Source organism: Bos indicus x Bos taurus, chromosome 3 (genome assembly GCF_003369695.1).
Source record: "Bos indicus x Bos taurus breed Angus x Brahman F1 hybrid chromosome 3, Bos_hybrid_MaternalHap_v2.0, whole genome shotgun sequence".
Classification (NCBI taxonomy): domain Eukaryota; kingdom Metazoa; phylum Chordata; class Mammalia; order Artiodactyla; family Bovidae; genus Bos; species Bos indicus x Bos taurus.
Window position 1 is genome coordinate 120,279,104 of NC_040078.1, and position 22,013 is coordinate 120,301,116.

At 50.6% G+C, this 22,013-nt stretch overlaps 2 protein-coding genes across 2 annotated transcripts in view; one reads left to right on the forward strand and one right to left on the reverse strand.

The window, feature by feature from the left end:
* HDLBP (high density lipoprotein binding protein) overlaps positions 1 to 579 on the reverse strand; it is a 58,999-nt gene extending 58,420 nt beyond the window's left edge. The window contains exon 1 of the mRNA XM_027538176.1: positions 439 to 579. The gene's annotated coding sequence lies outside the window, so the exon portion shown is untranslated. The remainder of the gene's footprint in view (positions 1 to 438) is intronic.
* A 152-nt stretch (positions 580 to 731) lies between these two features.
* SEPT2 (septin 2) overlaps positions 732 to 22,013 on the forward strand; it is a 28,075-nt gene continuing 6,793 nt past the window's right edge. Inside the window, exons 1-8 of the mRNA XM_027538178.1 lie at positions 732 to 820; positions 7,590 to 7,619; positions 8,899 to 9,019; positions 16,837 to 16,923; positions 18,081 to 18,204; positions 19,116 to 19,250; positions 19,387 to 19,504; positions 21,646 to 21,747. Coding sequence (XP_027393979.1) covers positions 7,611 to 7,619; positions 8,899 to 9,019; positions 16,837 to 16,923; positions 18,081 to 18,204; positions 19,116 to 19,250; positions 19,387 to 19,504; positions 21,646 to 21,747 — 696 coding nt within the window. The 5' untranslated portion in view covers positions 732 to 820; positions 7,590 to 7,610. The remainder of the gene's footprint in view (positions 821 to 7,589; positions 7,620 to 8,898; positions 9,020 to 16,836; positions 16,924 to 18,080; positions 18,205 to 19,115; positions 19,251 to 19,386; positions 19,505 to 21,645; positions 21,748 to 22,013) is intronic.

The following is a 22,013-nucleotide window of genomic DNA, read 5'->3' on the forward strand; positions in this document are numbered from 1 at the left end:
GACGGGGGCCGCCCACCCACCCTCCCTCCCGTCAGGAGCCGGCCCCAGCCCTGGGCTCAAGAAGGCCACGTCCCCGGGGACGGGCGCCCAACTCTATGGTCCGCGTAGGAGCCGCAGGCCCACGTGACCCGCGGCAGCCAATGGAGACGAGGGCCCGACCACCGAGACGACGGCGGCCTGGGGATAGAGCAGCCCCGCCGGGCCGCTGGCCGTCCCTCCCCGGCCCAGCTCCGGCATTCCCTGCTCGGTGCTGCCGCCATCTTCCTGGAGGAGAGACTCAGATGCGAAATGTCCCCCCTCCCCGTGGCCGTTCCGAACTCTTACTGCCACCTGCCCTCCCCCCGTCCGCCTCTCTCCTCCTCCCTGGTCATTAAGCTCCATCTAAAGAAACTCTCTTCCCCTCATTCTAGTTATCCACAAGGCAAAGTGTTACATTACCTGTTCCTCTCTTATCAGTGTAAGGAAATCAAGCTCATAAGGTAGGAACTGTGGCGAAACAGGGACGAGCCGCCATCTTGGTAAAGGAGAAGAGGCTACGCTTGACCTCCCCCCCACCCCCCAGCCTCTATATGGCCAACCGCCGTGGGAGGGGCACGGCGCCTGCGCAGAGGCGGAAACGGGGGGCGCGCCGAGGCTGCGCCTGCGCACTTGGGAGCTGGCGGGGAGGGGCGGGGAGGAAAGCGTTGGCAAGGAGGCGGGGCGGCGTGATGACTCAATCCGCCCGCGCGCACGGCGGGGCGGGGCGGGCCGCGAGCGCGCGGCTGGCGCTGGGCGGGTCGGCAGGGCGGTCGGTTGGTCTCAGTTCTTCGGCAAGTCGGCGGTAAGTACGTCCCCGTTGGGCCCGGCTGCCTTGGAGGCGCGAGCTGGGGGCAGACGGCGCTGGGCCGGCGCCCGCTCCGGACCGTGGTCGCTCCGGGAGACACGCGGGCCGAGGAGGGGCGGCCGGCCTGGGCTCCTGGGCCCTCTCGACCCCCCGGCCTCCGCCCACCTCCCCGGGCCTTCCCGGATCTCCCCCCGCTTCCTGGATCCCCCTGGGCCTCCCCCCGCTCCCCGGATCTCCCTGCGCTCCCCGGATCTCCCCAGGCCTTCCCCACTCTCGGGTCTTCCCCCCTCCCCGGCCCTCTCCCGCTCCCCGGGCCTCCCCGCTCACCTCTCCCCTAGCCGGTGCGAGTCCCCGGCCCTTCCCGCCCCCGGGGCCCTGGCGCGAGTGGAGGCGGCGGGGTGTGTCCGCGGGCAAGCCGAGTGGCTCTGGCTAACCCCGGGGGAATTGTGCGGGGCGTGGTCAGCAGTGGGGCCGGGGCGCCGGGCGCTCGCAGGCGGACGTGGTCCGGAAGGGACGGTGCGGGTCGGGCCGACGTGGGCGCTTCCCCTCCTACCCGCCCGGACCGAGAGGAAGCGCGCGGGGCCCCGGCCGCCCCTCCGCTCGGCGGTGGGCAGCACTCGGGGGTGGGGGGAGGAGGCCCGTGCAGCGCGGACTCCGGGGGCGGGTGGGAGCGCCGGCGGGGGAGGGGGGGTGCGGGTGTCCGTTCTCCTGCAGGCCCGAGGTGGGGCCGACCTGTGTCTCCGTAAGGCCCAAGGACCGCCGGTTGGCTTTCTGCCCAGTTTTCGCCTCCCCCACCTTGTCTGGGTCCCCCAGACGTGGACACGGGCCCCTCCACGCTGAGTTGTTAGTTCCAGCTGCGGTGGTCCTTGTCTGCCCTGGTCCAGAGCTTGCCTCGAGTCTGGGGCCGCTTGTCTCCAGCGTTCGCTGCCTGGTACTGGCATTGTTGCCCCGGACTCGGCCCGGATTAGACTTTCCCCGAAGGAGGTGTTGGCCCGATGTCAGCCTCTGCTGCTCCGTGTGTCGCCGTCCTGCGAGGGGCAGGGGCGCGGACCTGCCCAGCATTACTCGTTGCCTGGTATGGTGACCCACATGTAGCCGACTTTCGGAGCTCTTTCGAACTACTCAGATCCTCACGATACCTCCAGACCAAGTCAGGGCCCAAAGTAGCCCCCCGCCCCCCCCCGTCCTCAGGAGAGATGATAGCGATGGTGTGGGGTCGTGCAGCCCCTCTCCTCCTGTTTGTAGTCTGAGGTTCTGTTCTTTCCGGGTTGGGTAGCTCCCACTCAGGCTTTCTTTGCATCATGCAGCCTCCTAACTGTCCATGAACCTTGGCAGTGATCTTCTCCACATTAACTTTATCCTAATTTTTATTATATTTTTTTCATTTTTCTGTCCAGTTTGCATTCTGACAGTTCTTAAACTAGCAGAGTGACCTACGGAAATGGGATAGGACCCAGAAGCACGAACCTCTCTGTGTGGTCTTTAATAAATGTGATTCAGGCCCTTTTTGTACCCAACTCGAAAACCAAAAACTGCTGGAAAAGAAAAAGTTGGTTGTTGTTTTTTTTTTCCCCAGAGAGAAAAGAATGTGAAAAGTCATTTGGAGGCAGAATTGGGATGAAGCCATTTTTATAGTCTTAGTTGTCTGGTTTTGTGCTGATAGTCACTGTCACTAGAGAAAGGGCATTTGATGGTGGGGTGCTGCCGTTCTGCTGTGAGGAGCGTTTGTGGTGTCCTGTCAGACCCAAAGGCTGAATGCTAAGTGTTCCAGGGGCTCTGCGTGAGGGATCACAGACCCTGAAGTCCTACACTACAGGATTGTTTGCACGTTAGGATACTGGATGGAACTTCAAGGATGACATGTCAGTGAAGGGAGGTTTGCGGTGGTCCATGGACACACGTAAATGCCACTAAGCAAAGCAAGTTTATGTTGCCAAAAATCGAGTTTTAGCCATCTGTTCTCTGTCTCCATTTGCTTTAGAAGAGTTGACTTCTTCTGTGTTTTGGCGTGCTATTGCTGTCTGGAAGAAGGAAGCCGTTGGTCCAGGAGAGAAGAACTTGAAGAAATTTGTGTTATATAGAATGAGTACAACCTGAGTGCATAAAGTTTTCCTTTAACTGAATTTCTGAGATTTGGGGATCTGATTGATCTTCTTCCAAGGTTTAAACTAATCACAGTGCTTGGCATTTTTTTGTGTTACTGGATTGAGACTTTCTGACTGATAAGTAGGTAGTTAAGTTCAACAGAAGAATGTTGAATTTCTTTCATCTTAGAGTAATCAGTTAATAACTTAAACTGTTGGAAAATCATAGTGCATCCAAATTATATTTCAGGGGAAAAAAATCCTTAGTATTGTATGAAAGAAATGCATTGTGATAAGATAAACTTGGTAGGATTAAAAATTAGACAAGTGTTTTTCAATAATTCACATCCTGTTCCAGATAGTGGTCGTCTCGTTTTCCCCATGTGTGTCCATCAAGATGGGTCTTAGTGGGAGGTAGCTGGTAGGGGTGATGGTCCCCTTCTTGCCTGTGGGCAGCCCCAGTCCTGGGCGCACGTGTGCTCCAGGTCCATTGTTATCAGGGTGCTCCCTTGAAGCTGGTCAGAGCACAGGCAGGGGCCCCGAATTCAGTGAGGGCGGGCATGCAGAAGCTCCAGAGAGACTGGGCACTGTCCTCGGCCACTCCAGGCTGGGTTGAAGCAGACGTCTGTGACAGCTGGCCTTCCTATCTGTCTTCGCGTTTATTCTTCAGGTGAACTTGAAAGTCATTTTATCCAGTCCTTAAAGGAAAAAAACATCATTAGGAAGTCCGTCTGGGGTTAGACCACGTTTACGTACTAATTTAGAAAAATAGAAATGAATTAATTTTGTGAGGCCTGTTTTCTCCCTAAAGTTGTCCCTACATTTCTTTTGATTCTACTCGATTGTAAATGGCATTCCCCTCCCCCTGCCATTTCCATTTCCTGGTATTCCTCGCTAGTACAGAATAGAACTTTTTAGAACTATCTAGTATTCATAATCAAGGGTGGGAACAGTGGCTGAGGGGATATTTGAGGGTGTTATGTGGGGTTTTGTTCTATTTTTGTATATGTTTGGAATTTTTTTATAAGTGTTTTAAGATAACTATGGTGGTAACCGCCATCCTTTCCTAATTAGTGGTTGTAATTTAAATAATTTAGCATCTATTGTTTAGAGAATAACATTTGCCATTGGTTTCTGAAAGGTGTTTAAGTAGCTTCCTCACTTAGTGTTTTTATTAGAGTTGGTTGCTGAGTCTTCAGCACGTATTCACACATGGTTTTCTCTAATTTGTTGTAACAGCTTGCACCGATAGCTGCTTTGGGTCCATTTCTGGGTTATAATTGCTAACAAGTATTCCATGGAGGATTTGCATTCATATTCTTGAGTGAGATTGACCGGCAGCCAGCCCGCTTGCTCACCGTTTCTTCATCTGGGTCTGTTACTGGAGTTGTGCTGTCTTCATCAATAAACTGGAACGCTTCCTCTTCTTCCATAGTGGCTTGGGTCTAGGTCACGCAGGCGCTTATCTGCTCAGGTGTGGATGAAACTGAGCGCCAGTTCTGTCCAGGCGTGGCCCTCTTTCACTGGTAGTCTTTATTCTGCTGTTCAGTGATATTTGTCTCGTCAGGTTTTCAGTCCTTGGTTCAGTTTCGGTCATTCACAGTGTCTAAGAAATCACGCATTTGTTTGGATTTTCAAGTTTGTGGCCATCTTCATACCTGTGGCCCCTGTGACTGTGATTATACCTTCTTTGCAGTAATTTTTTTTCCTTAATGGAACTTGTGAGGAATTTGTTTCAGAGAACCAACTTTGGATTTGTTTACTGTTCTGTTGGGTTATTTTCCAGTTCTTTATTTTCATTGTTCTTCAATAATGAAAATACATAAAACCCGAATCTCATCTGAGCCTGTGAGAGCCTGTGCTGTGTCCCGTTCCTTTTGCATTTATCTTCTTTCCATGGCTTTCTAGATGACTTAGGGCTTTGCTTTTGTTACCCTCTTGACCCAAGGGTTATCCAGGAATGTTCTGAATAACTAGGAGTCCCTTTTGTCCCTGTTTTAGCAGAGGGTGACCTGTGAACACTAACCAAAAGGAACAGTCCTTGCCTTGCTTGCACTGTGTTTCTAGAGTCTGTCCAAGTCTGAGGGAAGCTGCTAAAGCCCTCCACCTGCACTGTACTTCCATTCAGTTCGCATAGTATTTTTCCTAGCCTTTGTTCTATGTATTTATCTGATGTAAGTGTTCATGGGTACAGGTTTATGAATGTTTTATTTTTATAAACTGTTCCTGTTACAAATGCCACACTTGCCCTTAAATCCCACCCTGGTTAGTACTAACAGTATCTCTCCCTGTTCTTTGTGTTTGCACTAGCTTCGTATCTCTTTCTTTGTTTTCAACATTTTTTTTTTAAGCTACTTTTTTTGAAGTGTGTTTCTTCCATGTAATGTACCCTGGTTTTCTGGTGTCCCTCCCCGCCACCCCACCTCAACCTGTCCCCTCTTTTAAGGAGAGAATTCACATTTAAACTGATGACTGATACTCTTGAATTTTTCTGTTTCTTTTCCATATTTTTACTGGTTTGATCAAGTTGCTCTTTCATATTTTTCTCTTAATTTGGAAGTAAGTTTTTTTTAATGGCTGCCTTCCCTTTTCTTTCATTGTCAGATGCTTATCTCTTTATTATCTAAAGCAAGGTGTCCGCTGCTTCTTCTGCCAGGACCATCTGAATTCCATCTGACTGCTCCCTTCTCCCCCTTAAAGATTTCAGCTCTCTGGTCTTACTTCTGCCCCCAACTCTTAGGTTTTGCTGCAGAAGTTTCATATTTAAAGTTCTGGACTATGAACAGTATTCCCCTAGGACGCCCCTTTTATTCAAGAGATCTTAATTCACTCGGGTGTTACACAACTCCAGGTAGACCCTGGGCTTGCTCTTCTTGGGAAGCTTTCTTCTGTTCCTACTGTTTTCTTCTCCTCCATTGGTCCCTTTTAGTCACAGGAGGAAGTCCTGCTGCTAACAAGTACATTTCCTTGCTGTTTCCTCTGAGGCTGTCCTCTACCCACAATCTCTCTCTCTCTCTCTCTCTCTCTCTCTCTCTCTCTCTCTCTCTCAGTTGCCTCGTGCACTAAGGTGTCTTATACCTGATCTTCCGTGTCACGTTTCAAGTCTCTACTGTGACCTTTCATCAGTTCAGCTACCACAGTTTGAGTTTGAAAATCATGGATTTTAGGTCCAGAAAGTGTTATTTGGAATACTGTAATTTGAAGCTCCAAAACTTTGGCCAGCAGATGAAGGAGCCGATTCAGTGGAAAAGACACTGATACTGGGGAAGACTGAAGAGACTGAGGGCGGGAGGAGAAATGGGCAACAGGATGAGGTGGTTGGATGGCATCCCCGACTCAATGGACAGGAGTTGGAGCAGGCTCCGGGAGACGGAGGAGCCTGGCGTGCTGCAGTCCACAGGGAGGCAGAGTCGGATATAACGCAGTGACTGAACAGCAACTTGCATCTTCATCACAGTGCTGTGGCTTTCTCGGTTCAGATCGTTCTCCTCCCTGTTAAGCTCATCCTGGAGGCCGGGAAAGGGGGCACACTTACGGGGGCCCCGTCTTCTTACCCTGGAGTCCTCACAGCCACGATCTGTTCCCAGGCTCTTCGACGATTCCTTTCTGGTTCTTGATTCCAAGGAGCCCTTCATCTCCTGCTTCTCTGGTTGCCCAGCATTCCTGCTGTCTTGTAGGTTCCGTTAGTTGTGCTGCCTTGGCTGACGCGTTTTGGGCAGCCTGGATGGAGCTTTACCTGTCTCCTTGGTCAGTAGTGGTCCTTCCTGTGCTCGGTTCACCCAGCACTCCCCCCACTCTCAGTGATGATCTGCCCCAGGAAGAAGCACCTTCCAGCCCCCTCCTCCCCTCTGGTTGACTTTTCAAGGCACCTGGAAGGGAGAAGCCAGGCTCTGCCCTTGTCTTCTATGACATCGTGCCAGGGAATTAGAGTTACAAATTCTAACGGCCTTAACCTCACTTAACCATTTTCTGGGGGCTGGTTAGGACTATTTCCATTCAAAAAGGAAACTTTGTGTGGTATTCAGGAATGAATGTATCCATCTGGGGGATATGGAGAGTCAGGAAAGTGAAAGGAGTTTTCTAAGTGCCGGAAAGAATCAGATGTGAAGGCATTCACATCTCTGACTTTTTACCAAGGCTGGCCAGCACACTCCATGTCTCCCAGGGTTCAAACCTTCAGGCACCTTCGGTCCTTTCTCCTTTTCTTATAAGCTTAGCTGCTGGCTCTGTGTGCCCCAGGGTCAGAGTCTAGTCTGCGGAGCTCAGGAACCCTCCCCAGCAGGCAGCAGACAGACAGGCTCTTACAGGAGTCTCTTCCGTGTGCAAAGTTTTCAGAGAGAGAAAGGAAATTACACAATTCCAGAGGTTGTGGGAATTTGTCTTTTTTTCCTACTGCATGTCTAGTGCCTGATGTATAAGCAGTACTAAAAAAGGTATTGTTGGGAATGTGGGATATATACGTATTTATGTATACGTGCGTGTGAGTGGTCACTTTCGTTAGCTTAGTTTTTATACCTAATTTATAGTGAGAGGTGAAAATCTCATCATTTCTGGGGAAGTATTTGATGTTATAAGAAGCTGAGTGAAACAAGCTGTTGGCGCCTCACGTGTAATTGCATATCAGTTCATACTGTATTAAATATGTGTGTGTATGTATGAATGTACTTTTTTTTTTTTAACAGATTGGCGAAACTTCACTAAAGATGTCTAAGGTAAGAGATCATACTTCATTACGTATCCACAGCATAAGGAGAAACTGCTTTGTTTTCAAACCTTTTATAGTCATTGTATAACTAATATTTGATTCATAGTTTAACTGTCATCCTAAAAAGCTTGAGGTTTCTTTCTTCAGATTTTCAGTTTGTTTCTAACAGCATTAATGATGATCTGTTTAGCCTCCTTAGATTATCCCTAGCAGACCATTAAAATAATCATTTTAAAATTGCAATAATTTATCATGATGGAATTGATTGGGTTCTCAAACTTGATAAATTGGCTTATTCAGCTCTTACAAATTAGCCCAGAGCCCTGAAAGAAGTGGATTCTAAAAGACACGCTGAGAAAAGCAGAGTTTGTGGTTAAAGTTGCAAGATTATTGTTTCTCTTTGCCTTTTATTTTTAAGTCTTCGGGTGTTTGTTACTGCGATACAGGAACATCATAGTAATTTTAATTTTTTATATAGGCATCAGTGTGGATCTTTGATAAGCGAAAAAGAAAATAAAAATTAGCCGTAATTCCTTTATTCAGAATAACCACTTGTAACATTTGTGAATATTGTTTTTATACCTGTGTGCATGCACATGTAAATATGTTAATATATCTCAAAGGAAATACCATTCTAAATCTTGCCTTCTACGTTTAATAAGTCTCGATTGCTGTGTCTTGATTTCGTGTCACGTTCGGTAAGCCAGAGCCTCGACTCCTCAGCGTTAGCGCCCTTGCGGTGTGGCGTCCCCTCGAGTCATGCTGTCGAGGGGCCCTCGGTCTTCTTTCTCTCCGTCTGGGAGGTGGGATTCCCAGCATGGCGCCCCTTGGCTGCCTGCCTCACCCAGGGCTCCGCTCTGGGGAGCTGGGCCACCGCAGGACGCAGGGCTGTTTGCTGCTTCTCCTGAAGCTGCTCTTTAGCTGAGTTTGATGGATTGAACCACTTTCAGTTGGGCCTTACTTTGTAAGTTTGACTGACTTTGCTTTCACTCTATAGACAGTTTCTCACATCAAGATTGAAATTGTACTGAGATGAGTTAATGTATCTTCGGTGTGTTGCTTAATTGCTTAACAGAAATGTTATTTTAGGTCGGTGTGTAGGCATGAAATGACATTGGATTGGTTTTTTAAATGGTTTTAAGCTTTCTGACAGCAGTGACTGTTTGGAAGTATTGATTTATGTGTATACTTTTTTGATTTGTGAAAACTAATGATATCTATGTTTGTCACAGGTTTAATAATATGTTAAAAGCAACTAATAAGGTGTTTAATTGTTCTTTTTTTAGCAACAACAAACTCAGTTCATAAATCCAGAAACTCCTGGATATGTTGGATTTGCAAATCTTCCCAATCAAGTTCACCGAAAATCAGTGAAAAAAGGTTTTGAATTCACACTGATGGTGGTTGGTAAGAGACTCACTTGTGCCCTCGGGTTGTTGAATCTGTGGGTGCCTCCCTTTGCCACCCTTGGATGTGACGGTGTGGGCTCCGGAGCCACGGGATTCCTCCGTGGACAGAGTCAGACACCTCGCGAATTCGGGGAAATTCTCTAGAGGATTCTCCTGGAGTACAACAGGAAAGCTGACCTGTCATTTCCTTGTTTGTGCAATGAGAGGGTGAGCTCACTGTGACAGCCTCTGAGGTGCCCCCACCCCATCCTTGCTGCCTGCTGCCCAAGGCGTTTCTGGTCCCTCCCCCACGGGGCAGGGCTTCCCCGGGCAGCCAGTGGGTCGTTGCCAGATGAAGACACGTGACCTAGAGAGACTGTGGCCCGTGCCTCGCTTTCTCTGAAGCAGTCCTTGGGGGGACAGTCAGTACCTTATGGAGAAGTCCACAGGCAAGGCACTGAGGCCCCCATCTCAGAAACGTCCTGGCCACAGTTAGGCCTGCTGGTGACCGCCATTCCTGGCTGACCTCACTGTGACCACAGAGAGACCCTCAGGCCATAGGGGCCCACCTTAGGTACGCCCGAACCTCCAACCCGGAGAGTCCGTGAGGTGATGAGTGTCTGTGGTTGGTGTAGGCTTCTGAATTTTACAGTGATTTGTTGTACGTTAAGGGTAACATGTATTTAACTAGAAGTGTGTTTATTTAATACTCATAAAAATAACTCTTCAGTTTTTTGTAGATATATTTTGAACAAGGGACAATCCTTACTGCACACATATTTTTAAATGAGTGCTTATAGTCCTTTGAAATCGAGCGCTTCCCTGAAATGTCTTCCTGTTATGTCAGACGCATTTTATCGTGGTTATGGCATGTGTATCGGGTTAGTGTGTCCATAACAAAGTTAAGTTGATGAAGTTAATTCTCCTTACTGTATCACATTTTATTACAATCTCAGTAGCTGCAGAATTCTCCCCAAATGCTAAGATGCCACTGGAAGAGCTTGATGGGGTGGTCACGCGTGAATGGGGCCAGCAGTTGTTTCCTGGGTTAAATAGTTCACAAATCTGAGATGGAAAAAGAAGTGTGGGACCCTGGGCCAGAGCAGTGGCTAGTGCCACGTTTGAGGAGCGTAATTGCCTGATGATGACGATTGTGCAGACTCGGGTCTCGAGCAGGAAGAGAGATGCAGTGCAGCCTGCGACACGGTTCCTTTGCTTCAAGTCAGACCGTTACTTGTATTTCCGGCCCTGATGGAATAACTCAGGGGTTGACAGACTTTCTGCAAAGGGTCAGATAGTGAGTATTTAAGGCACTGTGAGCCTTACAGCTTTTGGTGAAGCCGTTTTGTTTTTGAGCTAGTGGGCTGGATTTGTTGGAGCACTGTAGTTTGCTGAACCCTGAAATGACTATACCAGACCAGTCCTCCTGGTGAGAATAACCAGATGGCTGGGCAAGATGTATCAAACAGCCCTTGTAAGACTTTGAACAGAAATGCAGGACTTGGATCTTTGAGAGAAGGAAAGAATTATATGAAGTGTAAAGTTACCCCAACTTGCTCCCAGCCACCGGCCCTTCCCAGGGGAGTGAACCTAGCAGAGCAAGTGGTCTCAGTGGACGAAGAGCACCGTTCAGGGGCTGAGGCCCCGGCAGAGTTCCGAGGCAAGACCGCCTCCCTCCGCATGTCTGCGCGGGGCTCCCTCTTGCCTGGGGCTGCACGGTGGTCCGCGTGCGGGTAGAGGGTGGGGAGCTTCCAGGAAGTCCAGCAGAACAGAGCCGCCAGGAGGGAGCAGAGCAGAGCTGGAGGCTGCCTGGAGGGGCATTTGGAGGCAGTGGAATTCAGCCAGCTGGGGCGAGAGCGCCTGCGACGCTGAGGAGAGTCCTGGCAGGGGCGAGGGTGCCCGTGACAGTGAGGAGAGCCCTGGCAGGGGCGAGGGCGCCCGCGACAGTGAGGAGAGCCCTGGCAGGGGCAAGGGCGCCCGCGACAGTGAGGAGAGTCCTTGCGTGGGAGCAGGGGTAAACTCATGTAAAGGCTGGTCTACACCCTCCCTATCAAAACTTCTAAATGAACCTTAAAAGGATAAAGTTTATTTACAAATGATTTAACTACTTGTTAGGACAAAGCCTACGACTTATTAAATAAGGACGTCGATGTCTAGACATCTGCAGTATAACTCACAGTGCTGAGCATCCTGCAAAAAGTTGTTGGATCTGCAGAGAAGGGAGAAGAAAGTAGCCCGTAACCAGGAGAGAGATCAAGCAGTGGAAATAGATCCAGAAAAGAAGAAAATGGAACTTGTAAAGATTAAAATATATACAGCACCTGAGATGAAAAATTTTTTGATGGGCTTAACCGATGGGCAGAAGAAAGGGGGTAATGGAAAGCATCCAAAGAACCCAGCAGAATAAATACGAGAGTGCACCAGGACCCAGAATCAGAAGGTGAGAACCACTGATAGATGGGACAGTCTCACAGGTAGCCAGAAAAAGGAAAAGCAGCACACACAGAGGACCAGAGGTGAGAGAGGTCACTGACGGCTCGTCGGGAGTGATGTAAGCCCTGCAGGAGGGCGGCTTAAAGTTCCTAAAACAGCCGAGAGTTCTGTGTTCATCAAAAATCACCCTTAAAAGTGGAAGCTGGAAAGAGAAGATAAAGACGTTTTCTTGTAAACTAGTGGAAGGAGTTGATGAGTATCAGACTACATCATAAGAAAGATGATGTAGTTTCCGGTTGGTGGAGGAAGGGGAGCGCTGGGAATGATAGCTGGGGTTGGTAAGTAGAGGACTATGTGCTTTTTGTTTCTTTCAGAGATAATCGATAGTGTGAAACGTGCACGGGTCAGATGAGCAGGATCACACAGCGGGCAGGGAGTGGATAAAAGCGTGCGCCTGTGAGCTCCACGATGGGTGAGGTGACAGAAAGTGCTCAAAAGGGAGACTCTGAGTTAACCGTGCATGCTGTGAACATCAGAGCAGCCACTGGAAAAATGAAGATCTGGCTGGCAGCCAGTAGGTTTGTTAAAACAGAATGTAAACAAGTATTTAGTCCAAAAGAGAGTGGAGAAGGATGAACGCTAGATGAGACGAAGCAGGGCGGCATGTGCACGTGGACGGCGAGTGAGAGGCAGGGCCGCAGGCGGAGTCCCGCGGCCCGGGAAGGCCCTTGTGTGCAGAAACGAGCAAGACATAAAGGAACGGGGCCTTACCACGCACGCCCCAATCGCAAGAAAGCTGAGGTGCCTGCGTTCCTGTCGGACAAAGCAGACTCTAAGTCTGCCCCCGAGTAATCCCAGACGTGAGGAACGTCATATCCTAATGAGAAAGGGGTCTGTTCAGAACGGCACCATCTTAAATAAGCCTGATGCAGGATCTGATGAGAGAGATACCAACAAGAGTTTCCAACACTCCTCACAGTAACTGAGGAAGCAAATAGAAAGTCTGTCATGTAGAATGTTTAAATTGTACATCAAACTGTGGCGCAGCTGCCAGGAGTGCTGAACAGCTGCAGGGCAGACATTCTTTGAATGCACATGGAACGTTCCGCAGAGACGCTCTCGTTGTGAGAGCGTCAGGCCAAGCACTGCCCCGTTACAGATAACTAGAGAAGTAGACTGACTCCCTCAGGAGTGTGGACTTGACACCTTACTAAGGTGGTCGCAGGTCCTGCGTATGGAATGGCTTATTGCAGTCAGTCCAGTGTGATGCGGCATATGCGTCTTCTTCAGCGGTCACGCTGTGCAGCCATGCAGCTTGTGGGGAAGCGGGCCCACCCAGAGCCTTCCTCTACTGCGCAGTAGAACAATAGCGAGAACCACCTGCGTTTACGCGTGAAGTGGCTAAGACGGCAAAAGCACCACACCAGACAGCGCCTGAGCCCGAGGTGGGAAGTGGGCCTCGGCCGGGTACAGCTCGCGTGTTGCTGTGAGGAGGGGTGCTGCCTGCGGCCCCGGGAAGCGGCTGGGCTGGGGCCGTGGGAGCGCTCCTCAGGCTGGTTCTGCTGGCTGGACTTGGTTTCTCATCACCCGTAAGAAATTGTGAGGTTTGTTTTGTGTCGAAATTGTTCCCTAATATATCTGTTGTGTTGGAACAGATTGTCAGTTTCAAAGCAAATGTCATACAGCAAGACTGACTGTACTTCCTAAACAAAGGGGCTTTATCGCGGGAATGCGTGGTTTAACATGGGAAGGTAGGTGCTGGTTCTGAAGGGGAAATACCTGTAGTTAGCAGCACTCTTACTGATAAAAAACTGAGAGAAGGAAGTAAACTCTCCTCAATTACAAATGACGTATTTGTGTATATTAAAATCATAAGAAAACTACATAGTTACTAGATCAAAATAGTTTAGCAAGGTTGCAGGTTCCCAGTGAGTATACAAAAATCAGCTTTATTTCTGTATGTTACCAACAAGTAGTTTAACAACAAACTTAAAAATATAATATCAAAGATAATTACATTAAAAAATATTTTTAAAAGACAGTACCATTTACAGTAACAAAAGAGGTACGTGCTGCTGCTGCTAAGTCGCTTCAGTTGTGTCCAACCTGTGCGACCCCATAGACGGCAGCCCACCAGGCTCCCCCGTCCCTGGGATTCTCCAGGCAAGAACACTGGAGTGGGCTGCCACTTCCTTCTCCAACACGCTGCTTAGGGATGATTTAACAGAGCGTGTGAAGAGCTACACTGACAGTGTGAAAGCGCTGCTGGGAGGAACTGGGGAGGCTGAGGAGGTGTGGACCCTCAGCCGTGCCCTGCTGTGCTGGGCTCTGTGGGTGTCCACCCTCCCCAGATGCATCCGTAGTCAGTACAGTCCCAGCCAAATTTGCAGCAACTTTTGACAACAGGAATGAGCCATTTGACTCTGAAATGCAATGACTCCGGAGCATGACAGAGACCATCTGGCTTCCAGCAGCATCCGCACAGCGTGCAGGGCAGGCTCAGGTGCTCAGCTCCCAGTGGACACAGCGCCAGGGTCATTTGGCGTGGGGACAGGTTAATCTTTTTCACAAATAGTGCTGTAACAACTGCATGATTGGGAGAAAATGAACTCCAACCTCTCCTTCATACTGAACATCACCTATTCAGTCAAAACGAGTTGTTGACCTAGTTGGAAAGCTATAAAAAGTCTAGACAAAAACAAGTCTAAAAACAAAGTCTAAAGAAAACAGCTTTAAAAAGGTTTATGACTTTGGAGTAGCGGATTGCTGAGGACGTGAGGAACACTATCACAAAAGGAGCTGATACACTGTGCTTCATTCAAGATTTGCTCTCCTCAAAGGGCACGGATAAGAAAGTGGGCCATAGACCGAGACAGCGCTGGTAGCATACGTGACACAGGACTCGTATCTGGAATATAAAAGACTCCCGCAGGCTCAGCAAGAAGGAAGACAAGTGGCCCCGTTGCAGAGTCAAAGGTGTGAACAGACGCTTCACGGGGAATAAGCAGATGGCCAGCGAACGCACGAGGGTGTCGTCTTCTTGGGTCTTGAGGGAAGCGCCCCTAAAACCACAATTGGCTGGTCCCGCGCGCCCACCAGACGGCCCGGCTGCTGCGCTGGGCGGGCGGTGGGGCAGCTGGAGCCGCCTCACTGCGGGCGCCGTGCTCAAGTGTGGGCTTTCTTCACAGCCGCGCACTCACAGGTGTGTGCCCAAGAGGACTGATGGCACATTGCAGACTGGGTGAATGCTTGTATCCGCTTCTCTGGACACACGCAGGCGTCTCTCCACACCACGCGGGTTGTATCCACTCGTGGAACATTGCTTGACAGTGCAGAGAAATGGGCTGCTAGTAGAGGTGGCGGCAACAAGCAGCCTCCAGAGCCAAGCGTGTGCTGTGCGCAAGCCGGACAGCGCAGTGCGTCCTGTGCTTTGCGTTCAGATGTGTGGGTGGCAATGGATTCATGCTGGACCACACCTCGTGTGTGTGTCTGGTCTGCCCATCACCAGGTACCTATTACAGAAGCTTCCAGCAGAAGTGGAGATGCTAGTGAATGCAGAGCAGAGCAGGGCTGGGTGTGCTCAGAAATCAGCCCTGGGCGGCCTCGTCTGCTGAGCTAATGAGCAGGTTGTGGATGTCACCCAAAAACGATTCCAAGTGAAACAGTCACTTACACCCTAAAAGCTGAGACTCATGATTTAGAATCGGCCGTCTCCGCTCAGACGCCTTTGCTGAGTTGTCTTCTGGCCTGGGTCCCCTTTCAGCTGGATTACTCAGAGCCGTCGCCACTCACTTGGTAACAGGGTGGCTTTGTTTGTCCGTCACCTCCCCCGCTGGACTGCAGAGCCACATGGGGCCAGGGACTTGCCGTTGTTTCCCCACATGCACCTGTGCAGGCGCTTGGAGAGGGCTTGGTGCATACTGGTCAAGGCCTTTGCACCTGTAGTGAATGGGTGTCGCTGGACACTTTATTAAAAGGGTAACTTACCACGAGAGCATGTATTTAGTCATATTCTTACTCTCTCATATTGGGAAAGGTTCAATATGTGATTCTGGTTTTGCCCCTTTAATGTTACTTCGCATCTATGAAAACTGCAGTCTAGTTAAAGTACAGTCCGAATTACATGTCTGCCAATTTCAGATTCAATTTTTTGTTCTTGATATTCCCAGAGGTAATTTTCAAATCAGATGTGTGCTCCTTCCTTGACTGTGCAGACATAAGAGAGAGGTGGTGGAGCTGAGGTGCCCAGGGGCAGTCAGACCAGCACATGCCCAAGCAGGCCTTAGGTGACGACCTCCAGCAAGGCGATGGCGTCTGTCTGTTCTTCTTTGGAACATACATTTCAGTTTTTTGGTATCCTACATCTTCTTTGAAGTTTCACATATTCAGAATACGTAGTTAGTGGTTGAAGAGGAATTTTTTTAATGTTTTTTTATTAAATTTATTTATTTTAATTGGAGGCTACTTTACAGTATTGAAGAGCAGTTTCTAACTCGCTAACTGCTTGAGGGAACATGTGCTGCCTGCTGTGGGGTGTGACACTGCAGAGGAGCGGGAGGCTGCCTGCCCTGCCTGTGGAGGCCGCCAGTGTGGGGTCGGGCCGGGAGGGCAGGGTGTGGGGCTGTGAGGGAAACAGGAAGGGGGAGGGGGCCTGCTCCCGCCTTGCTGGCCGGCCGGTCACGTGACTCGTCACGTGACGGGAGTCTTGGTTGTCCCTGCATCCCCGCCCCACCCCCACAGCTCGGGAAGCTGGGTGCCTTTGACACTGTTGTGTCTGTTCAGCTTTCTGAAATGTGGTAAGTCTAAAAGTTAGCAGAGCCCATACCTAAAAATCTACAGTGCATTCTGTTTATCAAAAAATAAGGAGCCACCTCAAGTCCATTCCACACATTTGGCAAAAGGTCAGATGGAGTTGGGTTTCCCTTGTAGGTCAGTCAGTAAAGAATCTGCCTGCAATGCAGGAGACTCTGGTTTGATTCCTGCATCGGGAAGATCCCCTAGAGAAGGAAATGGCAACCCACCCCAGTATTCTTGTCTGGAAAATCTCACGGACAGAGGAGCCTGGAAGACTACAGTCCGTGGGGGCCACAGGGGTCGAACACGACTTAGCGAGTAAACCACCACATATGGAATTATGGTCTTATGATTTCTCCAGATTTCTCTGGATTCCAACTGAGGCCTTGTTCTGGACAGCAGCCCGAGCATGCAGGCTAGTGACCTCAGAGCCCCTGTTCCCATCAGTGGGACCAGGGGGCTTGTGCCAAATCCATTGTGGTCACACGGGATGCAGAGAAGGATGCTTGTGAGGTGCTTAGTCCAGGGCCAGGCCTCACGTCAGCACTCAGCAGGCTTGACTGTGTTGCGCAGGTAACGCCATGACATCACATTCCTTTTCATTTCAAGGTGAATCGGGGCTCGGAAAATCGACGCTCATCAACAGCCTCTTCTTGACCGACCTCTACCCAGAAAGAGTCATCCCTGGAGCTGCAGGTACGAAGTTCCCACACTGCAGTGACAGCTCAGTGTGGCCGGGACTGCAGCGCGCAGTCAGGATCTTGTGCCTCAGCCAAGCTGTTTGTTTCCTGTGACTCTGGACACAGGACACAGCTGTCGAGTAGGGAGAGGGGTGCTGTACCTGGTGCTTGGACGGCCCATGGCTCGTCTCCCCCAGCTTGATTGCTTGATTATCTACAGGGTGTAATAGTTCCTGCCTGTGTTATATGTTTGATGAGGATCAGTGAAAATGTTTGCTCATGAAAAAACCTGCATATGGAGAAAGTTACTGTGGGCATAGGTATCATCTGACCCCTTTCCCTGGGGTGTGTGTCCAGCACTGACACTGGGCTTCATGAGGCCGCTGAGTGGGCTGTGAATCCATCAGCGTGGGCCCTCAGTCAATCAGTTCAGTCGCTCAGTCGTGTCCAACTCTTTGCGACCCCATGAATTGCAGCATGCCAGGCCTCCCTGTCCATCACCAACTCCCAACGGAGTTCACTCAGTCTCACATCCATTGAGTCGGTGATGCCATCCAGCCATCTCATCTCTGTCGTCCTCTTCTCCTGCCCCCAATCCGTCCCAGCATCAGAGTCTTTTCCAATGAGTCAGCTCTTCGCGTGAGGTGGCCAAAGTACTGGAGTTTCAGCTTTAGCATCATTCCTTCCAAAGAATACCCAGGGCTAATGTCCTTCAGAATGGACTGGTTGGATCTCCTTGCAGTCCAAGGGACTCTCAAGAGTCTTCTCCAACACCACAGTTCAAAAGCATCAATTCTGTGCTCAGCCTCCTTCACAGTCCAACTCTCACATCCATACATGACCACAGGAAAAACCATAGCCTTGACTAGATGGACTTTTGTTGGCAAAGTGAAGTCTAGGCCCGCACAATAGGGCTGCAGTCCCTGGATAGTCTTTAAATGATTCATTCATTGTTCTTCCTGTCCGAGGAAGAGAAGTTGCAATTTTCAATATTGACATTTTTTTACGTGGAAACAGCCCTTTAATCTCAGCTACAGTGTTTCTTTTACTGACCCTGGGATCATTTTTACACAATCTTCCTGTTACCTTCTGAGAACTGTCCTTAAAGAGAAATAGCTACTTCTGAGTCACTTATTTAATAAGAAGAAAGTAATAAGGTTGCTTCTGTTGCAGAGAAAATTGAAAGAACCGTCCAGATTGAGGCTTCCACTGTTGAGATTGAAGAGCGCGGGGTGAAGCTGCGTCTGACCGTGGTGGACACCCCGGGCTATGGGGATGCCATCAACTGCAGGGACTGGTACGTCCCCAGGGCCCTCGGTGGTGAGGCTGTGCCCCTGCCAAGCGTGTCTCTGTGTGTTTCAGTCCGTCATGGTCACTCACGATTGCTGGGTTTGGGGTAGCTGTGTGTGACAGAATGATAAGACAATTTAAATCATTCTCACTATAGCGTTTTTAATGAGGAATTTCACAAGGAATGAGTATTTTAAGAGCACTCTAGTGAGATCTAATATCACAAAGCCAACGAAACAGCAAATGCTAACATAAATAAAGCACCTTGATTTGGACCGTGGCTAGTGAACAAGATACCACGATAGTCTTCCTCCTTTGCGTATTCAAGAAGATGAGGTCTCTGAAGAGACTTGCTCCAGACCGAGTGTCTGTCGTTGGCTGCTTATTGGTGACTCTGCACAGTGAGGAAGCGAGGAGGTGGACTGTGAGTGCAGTCTGGGCCGTGCCGCCTGGAGAGAGCACCACGTCACTGTACAGCCTTTCTGGGTTCTAATCCCACAAACCCAAGGCAGCAGCTTTCCAGCACTCACGGGGAGAGGGCGGAGGGGCAGAGGGCTTCCCTTGTCTTTCTCCTTCTCCTGGGCTCCCTCCTTCCTGCAGCCACCGCTGCAGCTCACTTGTGGGAGTCCTGCTCCACTCCCCGCCCCCGCTCCTGTCTGTCTCCTGGCAGTCCGCTCAGGCTCTTTGTAACCTATTGCATCCGGGCTTTCGACCTTCAATACTTAAGAGGAAATGATTCTCAGCAGTTTCCAAAAGCCACCATGTTGCCAAACCTAGGAGTCGGTTTTCCGTTTCCATCCTGCAGTTGGGTTGTTAAATCACATCTGCTAGAGGGGCAGGGGCTAGAGAAACCCGTTTGTCTTTGTAGTCAGGGGTGCTGCCTCTTGTATCCCGTGATGATTGGTATTTGTCTCTCAGCTTTAAAACCATCATCTGCTACATCGACGAGCAGTTCGAGCGGTACCTGCACGACGAGAGCGGCCTGAACAGGCGGCACATCATCGACAACAGGGTGCACTGCTGCTTCTACTTCATCTCCCCCTTCGGGCACGGGTGAGCGCCTGCGCCCCGGGCGCGCGCGCGAGGGCGGCCGCTGCGCCTGCGCCTTACAGTCCCCCACATGTGCATGATTCGCTGTGAGAGCTGAAGTGATTGAGAGAAAAATTTTTCCCTTAAACACGACTTTTAGACTGAAGCCACTGGATGTTGCGTTCATGAAGGCGATCCACAACAAGGTGAATATCGTGCCTGTCATCGCGAAAGCCGACACGCTCACCCTGAAGGAGCGGGAGCGCCTGAAGAAAAGGGTGCGTGCTGGGCTCCTGGGGGGCGGGCCTGGGAGGGGAGGGGGCACTGAGCAGGCCTTGGGGGGGGTGGCGGGAGGCGGGGGGCGGGCATGGGAGGGGAGGGGAGGGGCCTCCCAGCAGGCCTGGGTTGGGGGGGGCGGGCCTGGGAGGGGAGAGGAGGGGAGGGGCCTCCCAGCAGGCCTCCCTGGTGCTGGTGCTGCCAGCATCAGCGCATATCTGTGTCTCACCGTCGTGTAAGCTTAGGAGGAAATCGATGTGCACTGTACTTTGAAAGAGCCTGTGTTTTCCTCAAACACAGTTGGTAACTGTCTGGCTCTCTGGAGCCTGGGTGTGGGCCTCCCCCCGCCTGGGCCGGCTCTGGACCCTTGCCGTGTTTAGGGTAGCTGTCTTCTGAGGCGTGGGGCACGGCGTCCTGTCTCAGGCTGCCTTCGCCCGGTCGCTGGTCCGATTCTCTTCCAGGCACTTGAACCCCGTTGCTGTATTTTTCCGGGTTTTAGAGCCTTGCTGCTCGACTGCGTTTTTACCTACTCGTAGATACTGCTGTATTTTTAGACGCTGATTACCGTGTTGTAAAAGATTTCACCTGCTGTGACCTTTGTGGTTTTGTGTTTCTCCTGATGTCTTCTGTCAGCCTTCTCCTTTATTGTCATAAATGCTGCCAGTTTTTTAAAAAACATGCAGGCCCTTGGAAGAGCACCTGAGAACTCGGGCACTTTTGTCCCTGACAGGAAACAGTTGAGCAGCTCATACTTACGGGGACTTCACCTTAATAGGGGTACATTTCAGACATGCAGTGGAGAGAGCTGTCAGGGTTAGAATGCTCTGTATCCATCTCTGATTACGTGTACAGAGCTCATAGGTCTTGATCTCAGAGTCTGAAATGAAATGAAATCCTGGGCCTTTCCTCTTATCTGGCTTCTCTCCTGTGCCTGTCCACATGCTCCTTTCCTCATCTAAGAACGTCTGTCCCCAGACCTCTGTCCGCCCCTCCCTCCCTCTCAGAACGATCCCATGGTTCTTGTCGTACCCAGACTGAGCATGCGTGGTTAGTGTTGATCTGTCGCTTTCTTACTCCTCTCTTCCAGTTCTGGGTGGCCTAGTTACTAGCTTTGCTCTGTCCTCGTCCCCAGCGTAAGCCTTGTCTTGCGGGGCAGGGGACAGAGCAGCTTCCTGCTCCCTGCTCAGCTTCTCCATCTCAGCAGGGAGGGAGTGAGCAGTCCTGAGCAGACCAAGGTCAGCTTGCCAGGGCCAGGATGCAGGGAGGGCTTTTTCTTAGATCGTGACATAGTGTGGACAGTGAATTCATCCGAGATCTTTGACCACGCGAGACCCTAGTCACATTAAGGAGGAGCAAGTTTGGGAGCAGGTTTGAAGCAGAGCTGCTTCCTGCTGCCTTGGCCTGTCTTTTCTCTTCCGTTGAGGGCCCAGATTCTAGCGTGAGGGTAAGCAGAGGGCCAGCCTGCCCCAGACCTGGTGGAGTGCCCAGCACGTGTAGGGGCTTGGGGGCTGGGTTTCTGGTAGACTGACGGGTGAATGCATGCTAGCTTCCACTCCAGCCCAGTTTTTTCCCGTCTAGGCAACTCTGCCACTTGGTTCAGCACTCTTGGCCTATTAGATGAAATCGAGACCCTCGATCCCTTCCTGACATTGGGGAGCTGTCCACTTGTCAGCCCCAGTCACGCTCGGCCCTGCCTCCCAGCCCTCCTGGATTCCTTGTTGCCCTCCGGCCACTGGCAGGTGTCCCCCTGGCCCCTCCTGGCCCTGCCGAGCGGCCCCTTGCTGGCCTGCTTGTGTGCAGTGCCCTCTGCGGCTGCTCGGGGACAGCCGTTGGTCCGTGGCCTCGGCAGGGCCGGGGGGGTGCATTCCTGTTGTTTTTCTGGCTGGAGGACCCCTTGGAGTGCACGCCAGCCTTTTGAGTGGTTTGTAAGATCATTTGAAAATGGTTTTAATTTGGGAGAATGGCATTGAAACATGTAAAATATCATGTATGAAACGAAAGAAAAAAAAATGGTTTTAATCAGTAGGATTCCTTATTGAGACTTGGATAGTTCTGGTGTGTTTCTAATATGACGGGTCACACTTGACTGAAACAGTCAGCACACAGTTTGCTACAGTTGCTCCTGGCGTGGTCATTCTTTCAGATTCTGGATGAAATTGAGGAACATAACATCAAAATCTATCACTTACCTGACGCAGAGTCCGATGAAGATGAAGATTTTAAAGAGCAGACTCGACTTCTCAAGGTGGGTGCCGTGCCCGCGGACGCACAGGGTTGGTCACTCCGCCTTCCTGTGGCTGTTGCTATTTAGTCACTAAGTTGGGTCCAGCTCTTTGTGACCCCTTGGACTGTAGCCCCCCAGACTCCTCTGTCCTTGGGATTTCCCAGGCAAGATACTGGAGTGGGTGGCCGCTTCCTCCTCCAGGGGATCTTCCCGACCCCGGGGTTGAACCCGGGTCTGCTGCATTGACGGGCAGATTCTTTACTGCTGGTGCCACCCGGGAAGCCCCG